The sequence below is a fragment of the Puma concolor genome, chromosome A3 (genome assembly GCF_028749965.1).
Source record: "Puma concolor isolate L17-30 chromosome A3, mPumCon1.1.hap2, whole genome shotgun sequence".
NCBI lineage: Eukaryota > Metazoa > Chordata > Mammalia > Carnivora > Felidae > Puma > Puma concolor.
In genome coordinates this window covers 140,766,494-140,785,687 of record NC_141669.1, presented here as the reverse complement: position 1 = coordinate 140,785,687, position 19,194 = coordinate 140,766,494, and the positions used below count along the sequence as shown (strand labels likewise).

At 57.0% G+C, this 19,194-nt stretch overlaps 1 protein-coding gene across 1 annotated transcript; it reads left to right on the top strand.

Annotated features, from left to right (window-relative positions):
* The first annotated feature begins 967 nt into the window (after window positions 1-967).
* STMN3 (stathmin 3) lies at window positions 968-10,608 on the top strand. Its single transcript, XM_086702747.1, has 5 exons — window positions 968-1,148; window positions 7,426-7,521; window positions 7,797-7,972; window positions 9,243-9,434; window positions 10,219-10,608. Exons 1-5 carry the CDS (start codon window positions 1,130-1,132, stop codon window positions 10,276-10,278), a joined length of 543 nt encoding a protein of 180 aa, XP_086558873.1. The 5' UTR covers window positions 968-1,129; the 3' UTR covers window positions 10,279-10,608.
* The last annotated feature ends 8,586 nt before the right edge of the window (window positions 10,609-19,194 follow it).

The following is a 19,194-nucleotide window of genomic DNA, read 5'->3' as shown; positions in this document are numbered from 1 at the left end:
TTAGCTGTGTGTGCCTACCTGACCGCTGTGCGGGCCCTGAGATTTCCCACAGTTTTATTCCTGGACTTAGCTGCTTGTGGAGCAAGCACTTCTCCAGGCCTCGGTGGCTCTGTCCCTAAAATGGGAGTGACACTCCATCTCTCTGACTTCCCAGCCCCAAAGGGAGGAGAGATGGTCACTTCAAGAAAGGACCCACCATCTCTGCCAGGCTCTCCCTTTGGGGTACCAACCAGAACCCTAAGCCCAGAGGAGGAGGGGAGGCATGACCCCCACGCACTCACCAAGGGTGTACCCTCTTCTCCTCCATCATCTGGAGACTGCCATTATTTTTTATCTTACACTTGAGAAATGGAGGCACAGGAAGTCAGAAACTTGCCCCAGTCACCAAGCAAGTGGGTGTCAGAGCTGGGGTTGGAACGCATCTCTGTCTTCCTTCAAAGCCCTTGTTCTAGGCCTCACCATCCCCATTTGCCCTCTTTTCTGCCTCAGAATCAGCTCATCCTCTGGGATGCTCCTTGGAGGCCTTCCGGACCAATCCCCACCCCCACTGTCTACGACAAACTTTCCCCTCAGCACAGCCCTGGGCACACAGAAGGCACCTCCCAGGCTCAGGTGAAGAGCTCTCCAATCCCCGCCCCCCCCCCCCCCCCCCCCCGGCTGTTGGGGTCTGTCCCCTCCTGCCACGCCCACCCTGGGGAACGGGGAATGTCTCCACCATCCCCCCAAGCCTGCACAAAGCCAAAGCCAAGTTGGGCAGCAGTGGGTCCAAGAGGTAAGCAGTGGGAGGATGGGCATCTGGCTGCAATACTCCACCCTTCGTCCCAGGCGGGTCTCTCCCCTCCCATCCTCCCCTGTCTTCCCTCCTCTCTCTCTCTGACGGCTGCCCCTGCCACAGCCAGCCAGGCGCTCAAGCGCACACTCTCTCTCTCTCTCTCCCTCTCTCCCTCTCGAGCGCACTCTCTCTCCGTCCCTCTCTCTCTCTCTCCCTCGCTGCCTCCCTCCCTCTCTGCGCCCGCCTCCCGTCCTCCCTCGCTCTCTCCCCTCCCCAGCACTGCAGCATTTGCCGACTGCAGCTCCAGCCGCCGCCCGCGCCTCCTCGGCCTCCGCAGCCTCCGCCGCCGCCAGCACCATGGCCAGCACCTTGTCCGGTAGGCGCCCGGCACGCGGGCTTCCTGGGGCGGCGGCGGGTCTGAGCTGAGGCCATTGTCTGGCCTCGCCCAAAGCAGGGGCTGTTGGCGGACTCCTGTTTCCACATCTCAGACCCCGCGCTCAGAGCGCGGGGCGCGGCCGGGCCGAACCCCCATGAGCCAGAGTTCAGGCCAACGGGTTGGGGCGACCTGGTGCCCCAAGGGCAAGGATTGTGGCGCTGGTGCGGCGAGCGTGGGCCGTTGGGCAGGGGCCGCGCCCAAGGGAGCACCCAGGGTGAGAACGTCAGGTTCGGAGGCTCATTGCCCCTTCCGTGTCCGCCGTGTCAGGCCAGGCGTGACTGTGGCAGAGTGGCTCCCGGGCCTGACGCGGGCCGGTGCCCCTGGGTGGACGCGCTGGAGAGGTGCGGACAGCGTCCCCCGAGGCGCCCGGCTCCCGCAGATCCTGGTCGGACCTCGCCTTCGCGAGGCTGGGGACTGGGAGGGTAGGACTCTTTGCGGGAGCCCTAGCCCAGGGCTGGCGGGCCCGGGCCCTCCCTGCGCCAAAGGAGCGCCCTGGGGGCTGGAGGGACGCTGCGGAAGGACTGGGGAGCGAGCGGGGAGCCGCGCCCCCGTCGAGCGTCACCGCCCCCTCCCCTCGCTGCTGCGGGCTTGGGGACCGCTCTCTGCGACAAGGTGCCACCCGTTCTGGTCGAAAAAAGCCACCGCCCTTTGCGCAGCAGGGTTTGCATGGGGGAGGGGCTGCTGCAGTTTCCAAGCCCTTCCAGCAAGGAGGGGTCTGCCCCTCCCTCCCCGACCGCCCCGCCTCCCAAGCTGCGGATCCACAGACCCCCCGCTCCCGCCCCCTCTTCCCCCCCCCACCAAGGCTGCGACCCTCCTCCCTCGGGGCCTTCCAGGAGGGGAGCTCTGGCGGAGAGGTGGACACGGGGCAGTTACTGGACGCAGGAGAGCTGCAGGTGACCCTGGATGTGAGGACGTTGGGCTTGCTGTCCCCAGGAATGCTCTGAGCTCCAAAACCAGCTTTCATCTTTGCACTCCATGTGGAAGGAACAGCAGGGCAGCACCCCCTCCCCAACCTCCACCCCGTTCCCCACTCCATCCGGAACCACACTCCCAACCCTCCCTTCCCTCCCCCCCCCATCCCGGAGATGGGCACCCTAGCTAACCTTATTCTCTAGAGAGCGAACACAGCTTTAGCAGAGCTCCACCCACTCACATGTGCCCAGTCCTGCCCAGCCTCTTAGGCCTCCTGGGCTCCAGGCCCCAGGTGACTTCTGCACTTGTCCAGGAGGGGAACATGTGTGTCACTGACCACAACCCTCCTGCACTGGGTCCGTCCATCTGGTCTTCATCCGCCCCCTGCTCTCTCTTGTTGACATCCTTAGAGATATTGGGATCCGCTCTGGGCAGAATGAGACCTTCCCCTCCAGGAACTGAGGGCAGTCTGTCCTTCTCATGGCCAGAGTGTTACCCCAGTCCTACACTGAGGTGGGGCTTCAGGCCCTTGCTCAGGATCTGTGCCTGAGTGGGAGACAAAGAGCAACCACTCGTGGGCGACGCTCTCAGCCTTTTCTCTCACTCACCCCCTTTAGTAAGAACCCCCTTTAATAAAAGCCCTCAGTAGGCCTCATTCCTGCCATCTGTCTGACAGATGAGCAGGTAGATTAGGTGGTGAAGGGAAATAGCCAAAACGGCACCACTGATGGCTCTCAGAGGTGGGCCCGACACTGACCTCCCAGCCCCGATACCAGCAGTGCCTTGTTGGGGCCCTGCTGACCCACGCTTAGCCCCAGGATTTTTCTGGGTGCCCAGGTTACCTTTTCACCATCCGTTTTGTCCAGCACAGCCACTGCCTCATGGATGTGCTGCATGCCAGCTGGAGAACGTCCCCTGGCCAGAGTCACACGGGGCTGGGCCTTTCCTGTTTCACCATTGGTGCTGCCCTAGGTAGAGCACAGCCCACACGTGTACCTGCCTGTGCCCATCTTCATAAAAGTTTGATAGGAGTTTGGCCCAGAAGTGGCTATGTGAGCGCACCAGTGGTTGTGACCGAAGTCAGTTTAAGTGACTCCCAGCTATGGCTTCTCTGTTAAGAGGCCTCTCTGATTGGAGCTGATCTCCCAGGCCTCAGTGGCCTGTCTGCCCCAGCTCGCTGGTGGGCTTCATTTGGCCTTGGTGACTAGAGGCATTGTCTGCTATGATCTCATAGTCACTACAAGATTGACCTTAGCTTTCTCTTCCTCTGTTGACCGAAAAGCTGAGTGCCTGCTGATGGGCTGTATTGTTGAGACTCACCTGGGGACAGGTGGCCCTCCCTTCCCTCCCCTCCATCCCGGAGATGGGCACCCTAGCTAACCTTATTCTCTAGAGAGTGAACACAGCTTTAGCAGACAGGCGGCCATCTCTTGATGTCCTTCCCAGATGCTCAGCTCTTCACACACTTTTGTAGACTCCTGCTCATATCTGTCTCCTTATGCAACTCTGTTGAGCTGGGAGGCCTTGCACGTGCTACCTAAACTCTCAGGGCTGCATGTGGATGGGGATGGCAGTGACAGCACCTCCCCTGGGCTTGTTCTGAGAGACAGCAAGATATTGCAGGAACAGTGCTCGGCCTGCTGCCTGACGAGAGGTGCGTGCCCAGTCTGTGCTGGGCAGTGTGACTGTTGCAGCCACATTCTGCAGAGTTTCCTGCTCAGAGAAAGGTGAATTCCGCTGGCAATTCCTGCCATGCTGGGCTCCCAGCACATTGCATATGACTCTGGCTAGTGAGAGGGGCAGCCTGGATGGCAAGGAGTTTCATCTGTGAAGAAGCGATTAGCAGCCTCCAGGACCCTTCTAGGGGTGAGTAGGCATCTGTGGGCCCCCTGCCCTCCCAGTTCTGACTAGACACCACCTATCACCACCACCATGAGGCTCCAAGCAGAAAAGTACAGTCAGAGGCTGGGACTCATGACCAGGCTCCCATCCTGGCATGCTGTGCGACTCTGGCTGGGCCCCTTGCCTCCTGAGTCTCTTTTTTCCCCTCAGTAGAAATGAGCCTGACAAGCGTATCTACCTGGGCTGGCTGGTCTTGAGGGTCAGTTGGGAGTATGGATGTCATGCGCCCACCTTATGAGTGGAGTGATGTCATTATTGTTACCATGCCACTGTAGGCTGAGGTGGTGCCTTCTAACTCTTGCTCACCTGGGATCTAAGCATCCAAAAGGCCAATGTGCATATTTGCATATTTAACATTTAATACAATGGAGAGGAGGGGGGAGATGAAAGCAATCCAGTTCACAGCAGAGATTTGTTTTTTTTTTTTTTTTTTAATTTTTTTTTCAACGTTTATTTATTTTTGGGACAGAGAGAGACAGAGCATGAACGGGGGAGGGGCAGAGAGAGAGGGAGACACAGAATCGGAAACAGGCTCCAGGCTCTGAGCCATCAGCCCAGAGCCTGACGCGGGGCTCGAACCCACGGACCGCGAGATCGTGACCTGGCTGAAGTCGGACGCTTAACCGACTGCGCCACCCAGGCGCCCCAGAGATTTGTTTTTTAATGACTCCCTGAAGTCAGTGATGGGGAAGAGAAGGGTCCTGGTGAGGGGGAGAAAGGGCATGCCTCCAAGCTGTAGAGGGGTTTCCTGACTTGAGCTCTGTGTATGGAGAGGGGCCTAGATGGGTCGGGCCCTCAACCTCTTCCCTCTGCAATGAGACATGGCCTTTAAGCCCTCCAGCTCTGAGGACACAGGTGTAACCTCCTGTGTTCGGAGCCGCTGGGCCCAGCCCTGCTCTCCGGCCCCATGTGTGGGCTTTTCCTGGCTCACTCTCTGCAAATTTGCCAATTTCCTCACTTGCTGTCCAGTCCCCTCCAACTTGTAGCCAAACCACACAGCAAGCCTCACTCCCAAAGCCCCCTTCTGGGGGGTGCCCCTTCCCACTTGGCTACTCAGGGAAGGAAGCTCCCCCTGGGCCATCAGCCTGGGAGAAACCAGCCCAGGGAATCTCCATGACCATCAGACACTGAGCTGCACCCCTATTTACAGCTGTAGGACAGAGTCCCTCACTTTCCAGTTGGCACTGGTCCCCTGGGCTGAGCTGTGACCTCAGAGAGCTCTGACTCAGTCTTAGCCCTACCATCCCTCTCCCCTCTATCCTAACAATGCGGTGCTCACACCTGCCAAACCTCCCCATCCTGCTCCCTGAACTGCTGCCAGCCTCCCTCCATGCTGAGGTGACATTTGTCTGTGAACTTGTTCTTCCTCTGTAATAAATGTGCAGCTCCTTCTCCCAGGAAAACCTCAGCCTCAAGGCAGAGAGGAGCTTGAGCAGCGGCGAGGCCCCAAGCTCCTGGCCTGTATGGTAGACCCATTTGCAGGTTTCACATGTGGTGTAGAAGGACTCCCCGGGAGGTAGGGGAAGCATTGTCTCTTGCCAGGGAGGCTGGTGGTGGCAGGGTTAGACTGAGCCCTTTCCTTCCTGGCCTCTCCCAGGACCCAAGTATGTCCCCTTGACCAGATACCCTCTTGCTCCCGTCCTGACCTTGCCTCTGAGCACAGGGCTGGTGACTTCCCCAGCCTTTCCAAATGCCCAAATGCCTCCTGGTCCGCTGCTTCTGAAGGGCTGCTTTGACTGCTCTCACACTCTCTAACTCCCCAGCACATGTACTGTGATGTACCCTCTGCCTTCTTTTTAAAATTAACTTTTCACAGCACAAAAATGCACAAATAGATTCTGCTTGTGAAAAAATAAAATTGGCAACTCAGGCCGAAATTCCCTTGGAAGCCTGCCCCCGTCTGGCCCACTTACCAAGATATGTCTTTGCCCTGCTTCCCCTCCAAGCCCCTTAAAGGCTCTCCCTGCTGCCAGCCCAGGATTCATTGTGCTCCCTTTAAGGTCTCTCGGGCTCTCTCCAGAGGAGTCTGGATCATCAGGACATTTAGATCAAATAACATCATTCTCTGCACTGGTTGTGAGAAAACCCTGCTCACTGTGAGCTATTCCCTCAGACAAGGGCCTGATGATTTCTGTCCTGTGTCCTGTTTCTACACCAGCACTTTCCCCAATTTCACATTAACTCAACTTAAAGACATTGTCCCATGTGAAATTTGATCAGGAGTTTTCTTGTCCACCTCAACACTTGTCCAAATTGGTATCTGCCCCTGGGAAGAGCCCTGTAGGTAGCTTTTCCTTCACAGAAGCCATGTTCCCTCTCTGGAGCATCTCTCTGGAGACCTGTCCCGGCTTCTGTAGCCAGGGAGGCGGGGGCATGGGTCTCGGAGCCTCCTGGTCTTTGTGACATGCTGGAGTTGGGGAAAGAACACAGACCACCTGAACTGTACTTGAGGGGCTTTGCACAAGTCACCCTCACCCCTTGGGTCCAGTATCATCTCGGTTGAGCAGGGGGACAGTCTTGGACCTGAAGATGGTTAAACACTAGTGAGACACCTGACCAACGTGTCTACTTTGGGGTCTGGCTTGTCACAAATGGACCACAAATAGCTCATTCATTCCCACTCGGACAGTGGGCTCCTCCATCTTCTGACAGGGCTCATGGCCTCCTTTTCTAGTTGGGCAATGGGGACACTGGCTGTGGGCACTTGCTCTGCAAAGCTAGAGGGCAGGTGTTGGTGCTGAACGAACAGCTCCCTACCCTCTGGCCCTAGAAGAACAGAAAGCCTGGGCCTGTTCAGAGCCAGGTTTTGGGGGATGGGGCGGGGGGGGGGGGGGGGGGAGGCTGCAACGCTGTCAGGGTAAGTGGTGGGGGGGCGCATAAGAGGAATTCTGAGGGCTTCACCCAAGTGGACAGCCCAAGAAAGTGCTGCCTGCAGAAGCACCACATCTGATGTGGTGGTTAGTATCTGTGAGAGGGAAAGGGGAGGAAGTAAAGAGGAGGAAGTACAGGTAGGGTGAGTTGGGAAAATACAGTGACAGAGTCAAGGAGATGTGGAAAGATACAGACAGAGAGTGACAGAGTGTGAGGGAGACAGAAGGATGAACAGAGACAAACAGAAATGCCAAGAGAGAGAAGAGGAGGGAGGGGAGCACAAGGAACCTGGAGCAGGCAGAACAATGCAGGACACAGCGAGGGGTGTCAGGGAAAGACCGTCAACTTCTGGGGGGGGTGGGGAGAGGAGGGAAGAGGAGAGGAGAGACGTAGAGAGGCGAGGGAACAGAAAAGAGAGCGAGATAAACAGACTTACCGAGAGACACAGCATGGGAAGAATGCCGGGAGAGGACGAGGGGGCCACCAGGAGGTGAGGTCGTGGCGCCCTCTCATGCTGGCCTCATGCCCACAGCCTACAAGGAGAAGATGAAGGAGTTGTCAGTGCTGTCGCTCATCTGCTCCTGTTTCTACTCACAGCCGCACCCCAACACCATCTACCAGTATGGGGGTGAGTGTGCCCCGGGCCACTGACAGGTCCTGCTTGACCAGTGCCTGCCTCCTCCTTACCTTGTTCCCTGGCCCCGTGGCCTCTCCAACCCCCCTCCCCCACACGCTCCCCTAGCTGGCTTCTGGAGAGGGAAGCTCTGATGGGGGCGGTGGTCCTGGGGGCTCAGGCCTGGGAGTCCCACGTGAGCAGCCGTGCTCCCTCCCCCAGCCCTTGACTTGGGTGTGTGCTGGGAACAGGCCCCCTCAGCATCCTGAAATCCCCGTCTGGTCTTACAGACATGGAGGTGAAGCAGCTGGACAAGAGGGCCTCTGGCCAGAGCTTCGAGGTCATCCTCAAGTCCCCTTCTGACCTGTCCCCTGAGAGCCCAGTGCTCTCCTCTCCCCCCAAGAGGAAGGACACCTCCCTGGAGGGGCTGCAGAAGCGGCTGGAGGCAGCTGAGGAACGGAGGAAGGTGAGGAGCCCACCCCTGCCTCCAGGTCCTGAGGAAGGTGGCCAGGAGGCCTGGACGGGCACAGACAGAGCCCTCCAGGCACAGGGTACTCCAAGCTGCTGCTTGGCTATTAGCTTGGGGTGGAGAGGGTCCCATGGTTCCCTGGATCGCCTCTGGGGAGATCAGAATGGGACAGGGAGGATAAGGCATCCCCAATGGCAGCCAGCCGGAGACAGATAGGAAGCAGAGGCTGTTGGAGGGGATGTCGTTGGCCACAGCCAGGAGGAGTCCTGGGACATGAGGCTAGACTAGCACCCTTCTCCAGGGCAGAGAAGTGAGAACAAAGGGGCTGCCATGTGTTGGGGGCTGCAAGCCCAGACCTGCTGGGAGCTCAGGGGGCCCCAGCCTCCCTCCCCACCCCTCCCCTTCACACCAGCCCCATGGAGACTGAAACATACACAACAGGGGTACCCTCAGGAGTACAGTGCCGAGGGCTGCCCCTTGGGCAGGGGCAGTGGCTCTGGATCCCTTGTAGCATGTCCCAGTGAAACCTGGGGACCCAGGCCTCCTAGGGTTAGCTAGTAGTGACTGACACGTGGGTGGGCCCAGAAGGAAGGAAGTGTGGGTGATCATCCTTGGGTCTCTGACCCTCACCAAGCAGCCCCTCCCCCAAATAAGGACAGACAGTGTAGAGCCAGGAGTCCCGGGCTCCTTGCCCCAACCAGTCCCTTCTCCCCAGCCCTGGGGGCCCGTGCACAGCTCTCCGCACCTTAGGGAATTCAGAACCTGGTGCGTATCACGCACCTACTTTTTAGAGGAGACAGTGAAGGCTCAGTGACAGCCCTTAAGTTTTGAACTTGCTCTGCTCCTCCAACATTCCCTGAGTGCATCAGGAGCTCTGGAGGCGGCAGCGAGCAGGACAGAGCCTCTCTTACTGCGTGGGCGCACTCAGCCTCGTGGGAGGGGCAGCTCTGGGAGCTTGAGGACTCACAGAAAGGGTCAGCAGCTTCCGGTGTGTCTGGGGCCGAGGGTTCTGCGGGCACGCGGACCTTGCGATGCTAAAGCCCAGGAAGTCCCCGGCAAAGCGGGACCAGGTGGACACCCTCGCCGACGGCAGGACAGTGTAGATCCGGGCTCCTGGAGGACGCGCGTCCAGTGGGCAGCAGGGCAGGGCAATCAGGGCACTGGGCGGGGCGAGACCGCGCGCCGGGGGCGGGGGGGCAGGCTGGGGGCGGGGCGGGGCGGAGCGGGCGGCCACCGCCCACGCGCGCGCCCCCGCCCGTCCGCACAGACGCAGGAGGCGCAGGTGCTAAAGCAGCTGGCCGAGCGGCGCGAGCACGAGCGCGAGGTGCTGCACAAGGCGCTGGAGGAGAACAACAACTTCAGTCGTCTGGCGGAGGAGAAGCTCAACTACAAGATGGAGCTCAGCAAGGAGATCCGCGAGGCGCACCTGGCGGCGCTGCGCGAGCGGCTGCGCGAGAAGGTGCGCGCCGGGGCGGGGCTTGAGCAGGGAACGCGACCGGGACCGGGAGGGGGCGTGCCAAAGCAGGGAGGGGCGGGGCTCCACGCAGGGGGCGGTGCCGGGGCGGGGTGGATCCCGGGCCGCGAGAGGCGGGCTCCGCCTGCATTTGTTGGGCGCCTCCCGCAGTGTCACAGCCAAGGCCAATTGTCCAGTCCCGGTGGGACAGGGCCAATAACCGCGGTAATAAACGGGTGGTCATTGTTTTGGAAGTGCCCGGAAGGACGCGTGTCCCGGGTTTGAGCCAGAAGAGGGGAGGGGCCGGGGAAGCACCCACTAGCCCCTTCCTTCGGTTGGCCCCTGCCCACCGCACCACCAGCGCTCTCGCGCCCCGGCTGCTCCCTGTCCAGCTAGGAGACAGCCCAGAGTGAGGCGAGGCCCTGCCCTGGCCAGAGCCCCCGGGAGTGGCCTCTGCTTCAGACCACAGGGTGGAACCAGGTTGGTGCCAGGGGACACCGTGGAGTCCGCAATCCCAAGGAAGTTACCTGAGTTCCAACTCCCCCTCTGTGGTTTGGGCGCAACCCCAGTCGCACTGAGGGCCAGTCCCCGCACTCGGGCCACACTTTCAGAGGATGACGCGGACCTCCTCCTGCTCTCTGTTGACCCTCAGGCCTGGTCGCTAAGGTGCCCTCGTTGGTCGCTTCTCCCGCACTTGGGAGGGTCCCTGAAAACTGGGTGTGGGGGAGGGGCGGGCCCCCCTCTCGCCCCCGCGGCGCAGGGCCCCGCCCACCTCCACCGGTCCTCACAGGAGCTGCACGCAGCTGAAGTGCGCAGGAACAAGGAGCAGCGAGAGGAGATGTCCGGCTAAGGGGCTGCGGACCAGAGGCGCCTGGACCCTGAGAGGAGACGTCTACACACGCGGGTTCTGGTTTCGTCTTGTCCCACTTTGTCTAGATGCAACTTTGGTTCCTGCCCCCTCCCCACCCTGCACTCCTAGCTCATGCTTCTCTTTCCGCTCTGAGCTGTCCAGTCCTTGTGGCCTGTCACTCTCCACAGGCTCTCCCTCAAGGAGCCACCAGAACATGGCACACAGTCCCTCAGTTCAGGCACCAGGCCGGGCAGTGGCTGGGTCCCCTCTTGGTGGCCCTCTTAGCAGACGTGGTGGCAGCCTCAATAAATCCAGTGGTGGTAGCAGGAACATGTGGGTCCTTATGCTGGGTTGTCCTGTGAGCACCTTGTCACTTGGGGCACATCCTCTGAGCCAGCTCCCCGCCGATAGGCAAAGGCACACCACCTGTGCCGTCTTCGGTGGGAGAGGGCCTGAGCGCGTGGGAGGGGACGGAGGAAGAAAGAAGGACCTCGGGGCAGGGCATTCTGTCACTGCGGCCAGCCGAGGAAGCCGTCTGTGCAGTGGAATGTTTTGGAATTGGTGGGTACGGTTGGCAGCCTTTTACTGTGGTCGCAGAGGGGTCCTCTGAGACCACCTGGTCTTCAGGGGGCAATTTGGGCTGACCTGGGAGGCCACAGCCATTGCCTGTGGCTGAAGTGGGAGTGGGGAGGGATATGGCCTGGCCTGAGTCTCCCAGGGAGTGGGCATTCTCCACCAGGGACCCAGGAGCGAGCCGCCATGGTCTAGAGGGTTGTGGGCACCCCTTGCTGGCCCCTCCTCCCAGTAGTGCCCTCCTAGAGCTTCTGGCCCAGTACCCATGTGGGGAAAGCCCTCCTCCATCATCACTGCTCTTCTCCCCCTGGACTTCACGGACCCTTGGGGAACCCCGTCCTCGGAGCTCTTTTGAGTCTTGGCCCCTTCGCATGCCCTCACTCTGGTAGAAAGACGCTCCCATGATGCTCCTGGCCATGGGCCTTTCAGGCTTGCCTCCGGACAGGTGTGGCTAGGCGTGAGTGAGTGGCAGCCACGAGTGCCCCTCAGGGAACAGACAGCAAAGGGAGTAGGGGGCCCAGCTGCCTGCAGATTCAGATGCTGGGGCACAGGGTTCCCAAACCACCTTCCTCCCTTCTCCATCCTTGACGTTCTTGACCAGCGGCCCCCTCTGGGCAACCTGCAGGTTGGAGATGTGGCCCTAGGCCTCTCCTGCCAAGACCTTCCTGGACTGGGCTCCTTCCCCTCCCTCAGCCGGGGGTGCAATCTCCAGATCCCCCAGCGCTGGCCTGTGAGGCCTTCATCTGCTGGACGTGGGCGGTGTCCAGTCTTTGTGTCACCATGGCATCCTGCCCTTCTCCATAGCAGTCTCATCCCACAGCTGAGCACCGAGGGCAGGGTCCCTGTTGACCATCCTCTTGCTGGCCAGCATGAGGGGACAGACTGCAGGTTCTTGCAGGACCCAGAGCCGGCACCTCAGAAACCAGGTGGGTCCAGCGCCCAGTGCCCCGGTATCCGTCCCACAGAAACCTACAGGGGCACTGCTGGTGGTCTTCCAGGGCCGAGCCAGAGCGCACAGTAGACACAGGTTCCCTGCCATAGACTTAGAGGAAGTAGGGACCCACACCCACTCTCCTAATCCCCACCCACACGGCCTCCGAGGGAGCGGCAAGCTAGGATTGGAACCCACATGTGGCTTCTGTGGGACTCAGAAGGGGAAGCGGAAAGGGAAGGGAAGGCTGGATCTGTGAGCCGGGGCAGCTCTCGCATAGCTGGAAGCCTAGTGTGGCTGTGCCCACGTCATCCACGTAGTGGAAGTGAACTTTATTTTTTTTTTATTTTATTTTAAAAAAAATTTTTTTTTCAACGTTTTTTATTTATTTTTGGGACAGAGAGAGACAGAGCATGAACGGGGGAGGGGCAGAGAGAGAGGGAGACACAGAATCGGAAACAGGCTCCAGGCTCCGAGCCATCAGCCCAGAGCCTGACGCGGGGCTCGAACTCACGGACCGCGAGATCGTGACCTGGCTGAAGTCGGACGCTTAACCGACTGCGCCACCCAGGCGCCCCAAACTTTAAATTAAATCAAATGAATGACTACAGACAGAAAAACTCGCGTGTTTAAGAAGCGGTTGAACTGTGCCCCGTGCATCCTGCATCTGTGGGGTCACATGGGCTTCAGGGCCACTCCTCGTGAGTGCCTGAATGCTTAGTGTAGAACTCCGACTAAAGCCCCTTATCAAGCTTGTTTGAATCACAATTACCGACAGTTCTAACGACCTTGGGGCTTTAAGAAGTGAGTGTGGAAATGACCCACCAGTCCATTTTCCTCTCTGGAGCCCCAGGTGACAGTGGCAGTGTGAGGGAGGGGGCAGGACTTGTGGCTGCAGCGGGACTGTCCTGGCAGCTTGGGCTCGGGGGCCTCCGGCTGCTGCGATGGGGGGCACATGGGGGCCTGAGGTCTGAGGCTTGTCTTTCTCACTGCACCGTCCTGTGGGTCTCACTCAGGTGTGGGTGGGTCCTGGCCTCCCAGGGATGTACCCCACGGCTCTGTGGACCCCACTGCGCAGCTGATCGCCCACAGGCAGAAAACGGGTTCCTTGAGCAGCAAAAGGAGAACGAGAAGAACTTGGACTTCAACTGGTCGTCGGCCTGTTCCATGGGACCCACGTAGCCATTTGGGGTGCCCAGCAGGGACCCCTCTGCTAGGGAGGAGGCACGTTTGGTGGCTGACCACGCAGCGTCTGCTCAGGCCCACACATGGGCCTCAGGTCCAGGCCCTGAGTAGGTGCCTGCTCCCCAGGATCCAGGGAGACCCCGTCACCTCTCCCCCACACTCCTGGCCCTCCCCTGAGGCAGTCCTAGTGACTTCCCCAGGCTGACACAGTGGGAACCATATCCTCACCTTCCCCTGCCCAGGGACAGGTGGGAAAGGCAGACTCTGGACACACAGCTCCACAAGGAATAGAGCCATCAGAAGCCTGGGGACAATGGGAGAGAAAGGGAGCGTGTTGAGGATATTTTCATGAGGCATAAGCTCTGCACGGCTGTATTCTGGTTACATAGACACATGCACGCCACGGAGCCTGGCGTTCCCAGAGGACCAGGCTGGTCACAGACCAGGGCTTCTCAACTCTTAGGGGGGCCCTAATCAGGCAGCGAGGGGCAGATGGCATCTGCAACAGTCACAACATGGAGGAATCCTTCACGGACAGATCACGCTTTCCCTAACAAAGAAAAGGAAAGGCAGGAGCCCTTCTGGGGAGCCAGTCCCGTATTAGTTATCTACTGCTGTGGAACAAGTTACCCCAAGCGGTGGCTTAAAACAACACCCCTCATCTCACAGCGTCCATAAATCAGGGTCTCAGGAGCTGGGCCATCTGGCTCAGGGTCTCTCCTGAGGTCGTGGTTGGGACATCGGCCGAGGCCCTGGTCACCTGCAGGCTGGACCTGGGCTGGAGGATCCCCACGTTGGCCCGCTTACACAGATTCGGCCTCAGGTCCTCTCCCCATGAACTCTCCCAGGGCTGGTCCCCTCGGGGCGAGCCGCCTGAGCTGCGTGAACCGATCCTGGGCGGAGCACACACGTGCCCTTTGTCAGAAGCGCGTCACCGGATCGCCTGGGTGGCTCAGTCGGTTGAGCGTCCCACTTTGGCTCAGGTCGTGATCTCACGGTTCATGAGTTTGAGCCTCGCTTCCGGCTCTGTGCTGACAGCTCAGAGCCTGGAGCCTGCTTCGGATTCTGTGTCTCCCTCTCTCTACCCCTTGTCCGCTCACCCACACTCTCTCTGTCTCTCTCTCAAAAATAAACATTAAAAAAAAAAAAAGAAGCAGCACATCACCAAGAAGAGCCCGCACTGGAGGGGAGTCAGGCTCCACCTGCGGAGAGGAAGTGTGTCAAAGGATCTATGGGCATCTTTTATACCCGCCTCAGGAGTCCTGTCTTGAGCAACCCGTGTGTTGTGGACACAGCTGGTGTTCACTCAGTGTCTGGGGGCTGCAGCGGGCCCCCGCCCCAAAATACGGCGTCTAGCAAAACAGGCCAGATGGCGGCACAGAGAGATGTCTGTCCCGGGCAGGGCCTCCCTGCAGCCTCTCGCAGGCTTCCCCTCGGGTGAGCTCAGCTGTGGCTGCGTGCAGGTGGGGGCGGAAGAAGCGAGCACCGACCACGGCCGTCTCTCTCTTCGCTGAAGAAGTTTCGCTCTTCAACATTGATATTAGTTTTCTAGGTCTGCGGTGACAAGTACCACAAACTGGGGCTGAAAACATCAGAAATGTATTTGCTCACAGTTCTGAGGCCAGAAGCCGAAAATCAAGGGGTCACAAGGCCGTGCTTCCTCTGAAACCTGGGCCAGAGAATCCTCCTGGCCTCTCCTAGCTCTGGCTGTTGGGAAAGGCAGCCTTTCAGTCCCAAGCAGCACCACTTAAGAATGGGCTTCAGGGGCGCCTGGGCAGCTTGGTCGGCTAAGCGTGGGACTTCGGCTCAGGTCATGATCTCACGGTTTGTGAGTTCGAGCCCCGCGTCGGGCTCTGTGCTGACAGCTCAGAGCCTGGAGCCTGCTTTGGATTCTGTGTCTCCCTCTCTGCCCCTCCCCCACTCACCATCTGTCTCTCTTTGTCTCTCAGAAATAATACTTAAAAACTTACAAAAAAAAGAAAGAATGGGCTTTGGGCCTGGAACCTTCTTTCCAACAAATAAGAAGCCCACAGAACTTGTGCGGGACACACTTCCCCACCGCGAGCTCAGTCCTGCTTGTGCCTGCACCGTCAGGCAGGCCCCCCCCCCCCCCCCCCCCCCCCCCCCCGCTCTCAGGGGGTGGGGCCTTCCCCCTGCGGCACAGGAGGGGTGGGGCCGTGGGGACCAGCCACCCAAGTAGACCCCACTGCCTCTTCCTCTTCCTCGAATGAGTAAACTGCTCTCAGCGCCCGGCTGCTTCATGGTTTCCTTGGCAACTCCGATGCCAGGATGCAGGGGCAGAAGTGTTTGGACTTTTACCCGAGTGGCTGGTGCTGTGATGAGCTTTGCTCTCCCCTGGGATGGGGAACCAGAGCTGGTGTTCTGCTGAACACTCAAAATCTTTGGCATCCCTTGGCTTGTACATGTGTCACGCCAGTCTCTGTGGCCACATGGCCGTTTCCCCTTTGTGCGTGTCTCTATGGGACACGAGACGTTGGATTCAGGGTCCAGCCTAATACAATATGGCCTCGTTTTAACTAGCGACGCCTGCAACAACGCTATTTCCAAGTAAGGTCACACTCTGAGTTACTAGGAGTTGAGATGTCAACATGGGGAGGGACACAATTCAGCCGCAACCAGAAGTTGCAGACATATAATTCATAGCTTTATTTTTTTAAGGGTTTATCTGTTTTTAAGTATTTCTACACCCAACGTAGGGCTTAGACTCACAACCCTGAGATTAAGAGTCACGTGCTCCACTGACTGAGCCCGCCAGGTGCCCCAGTATAATTAACTTTAAGACATTCGTGCACTTAGGGGCGCCTGGGGGGCTCAGTCAGTTGAGCGTCTGACTTTGGCTCAGGTCATGATCTCACGGTTCGTGAGTTTGAGCCCCGCGTCGGGCTCTGTGCTGACAGTTCGGAGCCTGGAGCCTGCTTGGGATTCTGTGTCTCCCTCTTTCTCTGCCCCTCCCCTGCTCATGCTCTGTCTCTCTCTGTCTCAAAAATAAAAAACATTAAAAAAAAAGACATTCATGCATTTATTTGTGTATTCAGCATGAGTTCAGCAAGTGCTTACTGTGTGTGTGTGCCTCACTCTAGAGAATGGTGTTGACTTGAAAGCCTAGCTCCTGCCCTGGGAGAACTTCCGTGGTAGTAAGACTATGCACACAGGGTAAGTTATGATTTTTCGGGGCATTTTAAAACGTTTCTGGGGGCGCCTGGGTGGCTCAGTCGGTTAAGCGGCCGACTTCAGCTCAAGTCACGATCTCGCGGTCCGTGAGTTCGAGCCCCGCGTCGGGCTCTGGGCTGACAGCTCAGAGCCTGGAGCCTGTTTCAGATTCTGTGTCTCCCTCTCTCTGACCCTCCCCTGTTCATGCTCTGTGTCTCCCTGTCTCAAAAATAAATAAAACGTTAAAAAAAAAAAATAAAAGAGAGAAAAAAATTAAAAAAAAATAAAAAAACAAAAGAGAAAAAGAAGTTTCTGACCTTCATAATGTCCACTATGAGGAAAACAGGTAGGCACTATTATATCCGTCAATGTTTTTTCTGGTTTATACATGTCACATGTTCACTGCAAAAGTACAGAGAAAAAAACCTCGAGCCACCAAAACTGCTTTCCTGCAGACAGGACGTGCGTCGTTAGCAGTGTTGAAGCTGACACACTTATAGCCTCTGGGAGCTGTGCTTCTGTGTCCTGTGGCTGCACCGCTGTACCGGGCTTTTGGGAAATTCTTTCCAACTTTTTGGTTTCATAAACTTCCTGTTAATGTAGATTGTGCAGATTCACAGTTACCATGTTAGAAATTAAAACTCAGAAATTAAAAAAAGAGCAATTCATCTGAAATGATCCACCCGTTACATATTAACATAACATTTTGAGAAACAGTATTGTGCTGCAACTCTACCCAAGTAAAAAAAAATTAGTGAAAGTAATAATCTCACTTAAGGAAAGAAAGACCCCTATTGGGGTGCGTGGGGGGGCTCAGTCGGTTAAACATCCGACTTTGGCTCAGGTCATGATCTCACAGCTCGTGGGTTCGAGCCTGCATAGGGCTCGGTGCTGACAGCTCGGAGCCTGGAGCCTGCTTCGGATTCTGTGTCTTCCTCTCTCTCTGACCCTCCCACACTCACGCTCTGTCTCTCTCTCTCTCAAAAACGAATAAACATTAAAAAATTTTTTTAATTGCAAAATAAACCCCTTAATTTTAGAAGTTCCCTAAAATATAATGGAAAATGACAAAATAATGTAAAACAAAAGTGAAATAAAAGCATAAAAGATGTAAAATAAAATCAAAGTGGAAAAACAACAGAAAAGACAAGGGCTCTAGGATCTTAACTGGATCCTGAAAAATTACATTTGATTTTAGTGACCTGGTGAAAACATACAGTGATATTGTAGCACAAATATCTAACAATGTTTGCTTAAAAAAAAAAACAGGGGCTCCTGGGTGGCTCAGTTGGCTAAGTGTCCGACTCTTGATTTCAGCTCAGGTCATAATCTCATAATCATGAGATCAAGCCCCGAGTTGAGCTCTGTGCTGACACCATGGAGCCTGCTTGGGATTTTCTCTCTCCCTCTCTCTCTCCACCGTTCCCCATGTACATTTGTGCACTAATAAAAAGCGTAAACAGCTACAACAAACAAATAAGTGACACTTTCTTAGGGGAAAAAAATTAGTGAGAATGAAGCATATGAAAAAAATCTGGCCTCAGATCCATGGTTGAAGGAAAATGTGTTATTAATAGACTGTTCTTTAATAGTAAACCAAAGCGTGATATGGGGCAGTTTCTTGTAGTTGGAGGCAATGTGAACCTTCCATACTCTTCTGTCAGCCCACTGGTCTTGAGTTTGCGTGTGCCTCGTCCCCATGTGTGCTTCTGAAGCTCCCGGTGCATGAGCCACCTTCCCCCAGGGGCCCTTGCAGTGCTGGAGGGAAAGATCAGCTGATTGCCGGCAGAACTGGAGCCTGTCTTTGTCTTGCTTTCCTGTCTGGTCAGGAGCCGAAGGAAGCAGAGCCTGAGTAGGGGGTGGGGCATGGTGAGGCCATAGCATTCTTGGGCCTGGATAACACCCATAGTCTCATGGCCTCCATGGGGTCCAGGCATCGTCAGAAGGTCTGAAGTCAGTGGCTTGCAAGACAGTGTGACTTGCCTTCCTCTGTAATAAATCGGGAGCAAAATCTCCCCTCCCCTTGGGAGCCTGCGGTGGGCTGGGAATCTCACATGGGTGTTCCTGGGGAGAAATCACCACCCCAACCCCCTGTATACGCTGTTCTATTCTGCTCTCCTGTCGGCCAAGCAGAGCCCAGAGCTGCAAGTTCATTCTTTGGGAGACAAAAAGGTGAGCACAGGTCCCACTGCCGAGCCTGAGGGCCTATGGTAGGAACGATGAAGGTCACGCAGCAGCCCGAACGCAGAGACCAGAGACCAGGGATGCTGGGTGCCCCCGGACTCGGGCTGATGGCCACAGCACCAGGCAGCTGGTACAGGCACACTGTCACGTGCACGCTCTCTCCTGGGCCACAGGAGCATGGTATCCGTCCGTCTCCAGCGCCCTTCTGAGCATTCTCTCTTTGACTTTATTGGCATTTATTTCAAGAACGTGAGGGCAAAGAAGCTCAGATAAATGACAGACACACAGATTGCGCGTGTATTCTCATATTTACCAGATAATATAACAACAGCACTTGTACAAACTGAATAGTTTAATCTTTAAAAAAAATTTTTTTTAATGTTTATTTTTGAGAGAGAGTTCGCTCTCGCATGCAGGGGCGGGGGAGGGGCAGAGAGCGAGGGAGACAGAATCCGAAGCAGGCTCCAGGCTCTGAGCTGTCGGCAGAGCCCGACGCGGGGGTTGAACTCACCACACATGAGATCATGACCTCAACCGAAGTCAGAGGCTCAACCGGTTTAGCCACCCAGGTGCCCCTCAGTAGTATCATCTTTAAAAAAAAATTTTTTTTTCCATCACTGGTTTAAGTACACTCTAAATTATTGAAGACAGAATGAAACTGCCACTCTCCCAATTATAACATCACTGAAATGAAGTCTGTTTGAAAACCTCCAATTTGGGAAATGGTCTTCAGTGATCTTCCTACTGAAGACTGATCACGGGTTCATGCTTGGTTCTGAACAAGGCGTTTGTTTCCTGCCTTCCCTGTGCCCTCAGGGGGAGCACGCAGGGATGAGGGGGTGGGGTTCTCTGGCCGGCTGCTCGCAATGAGA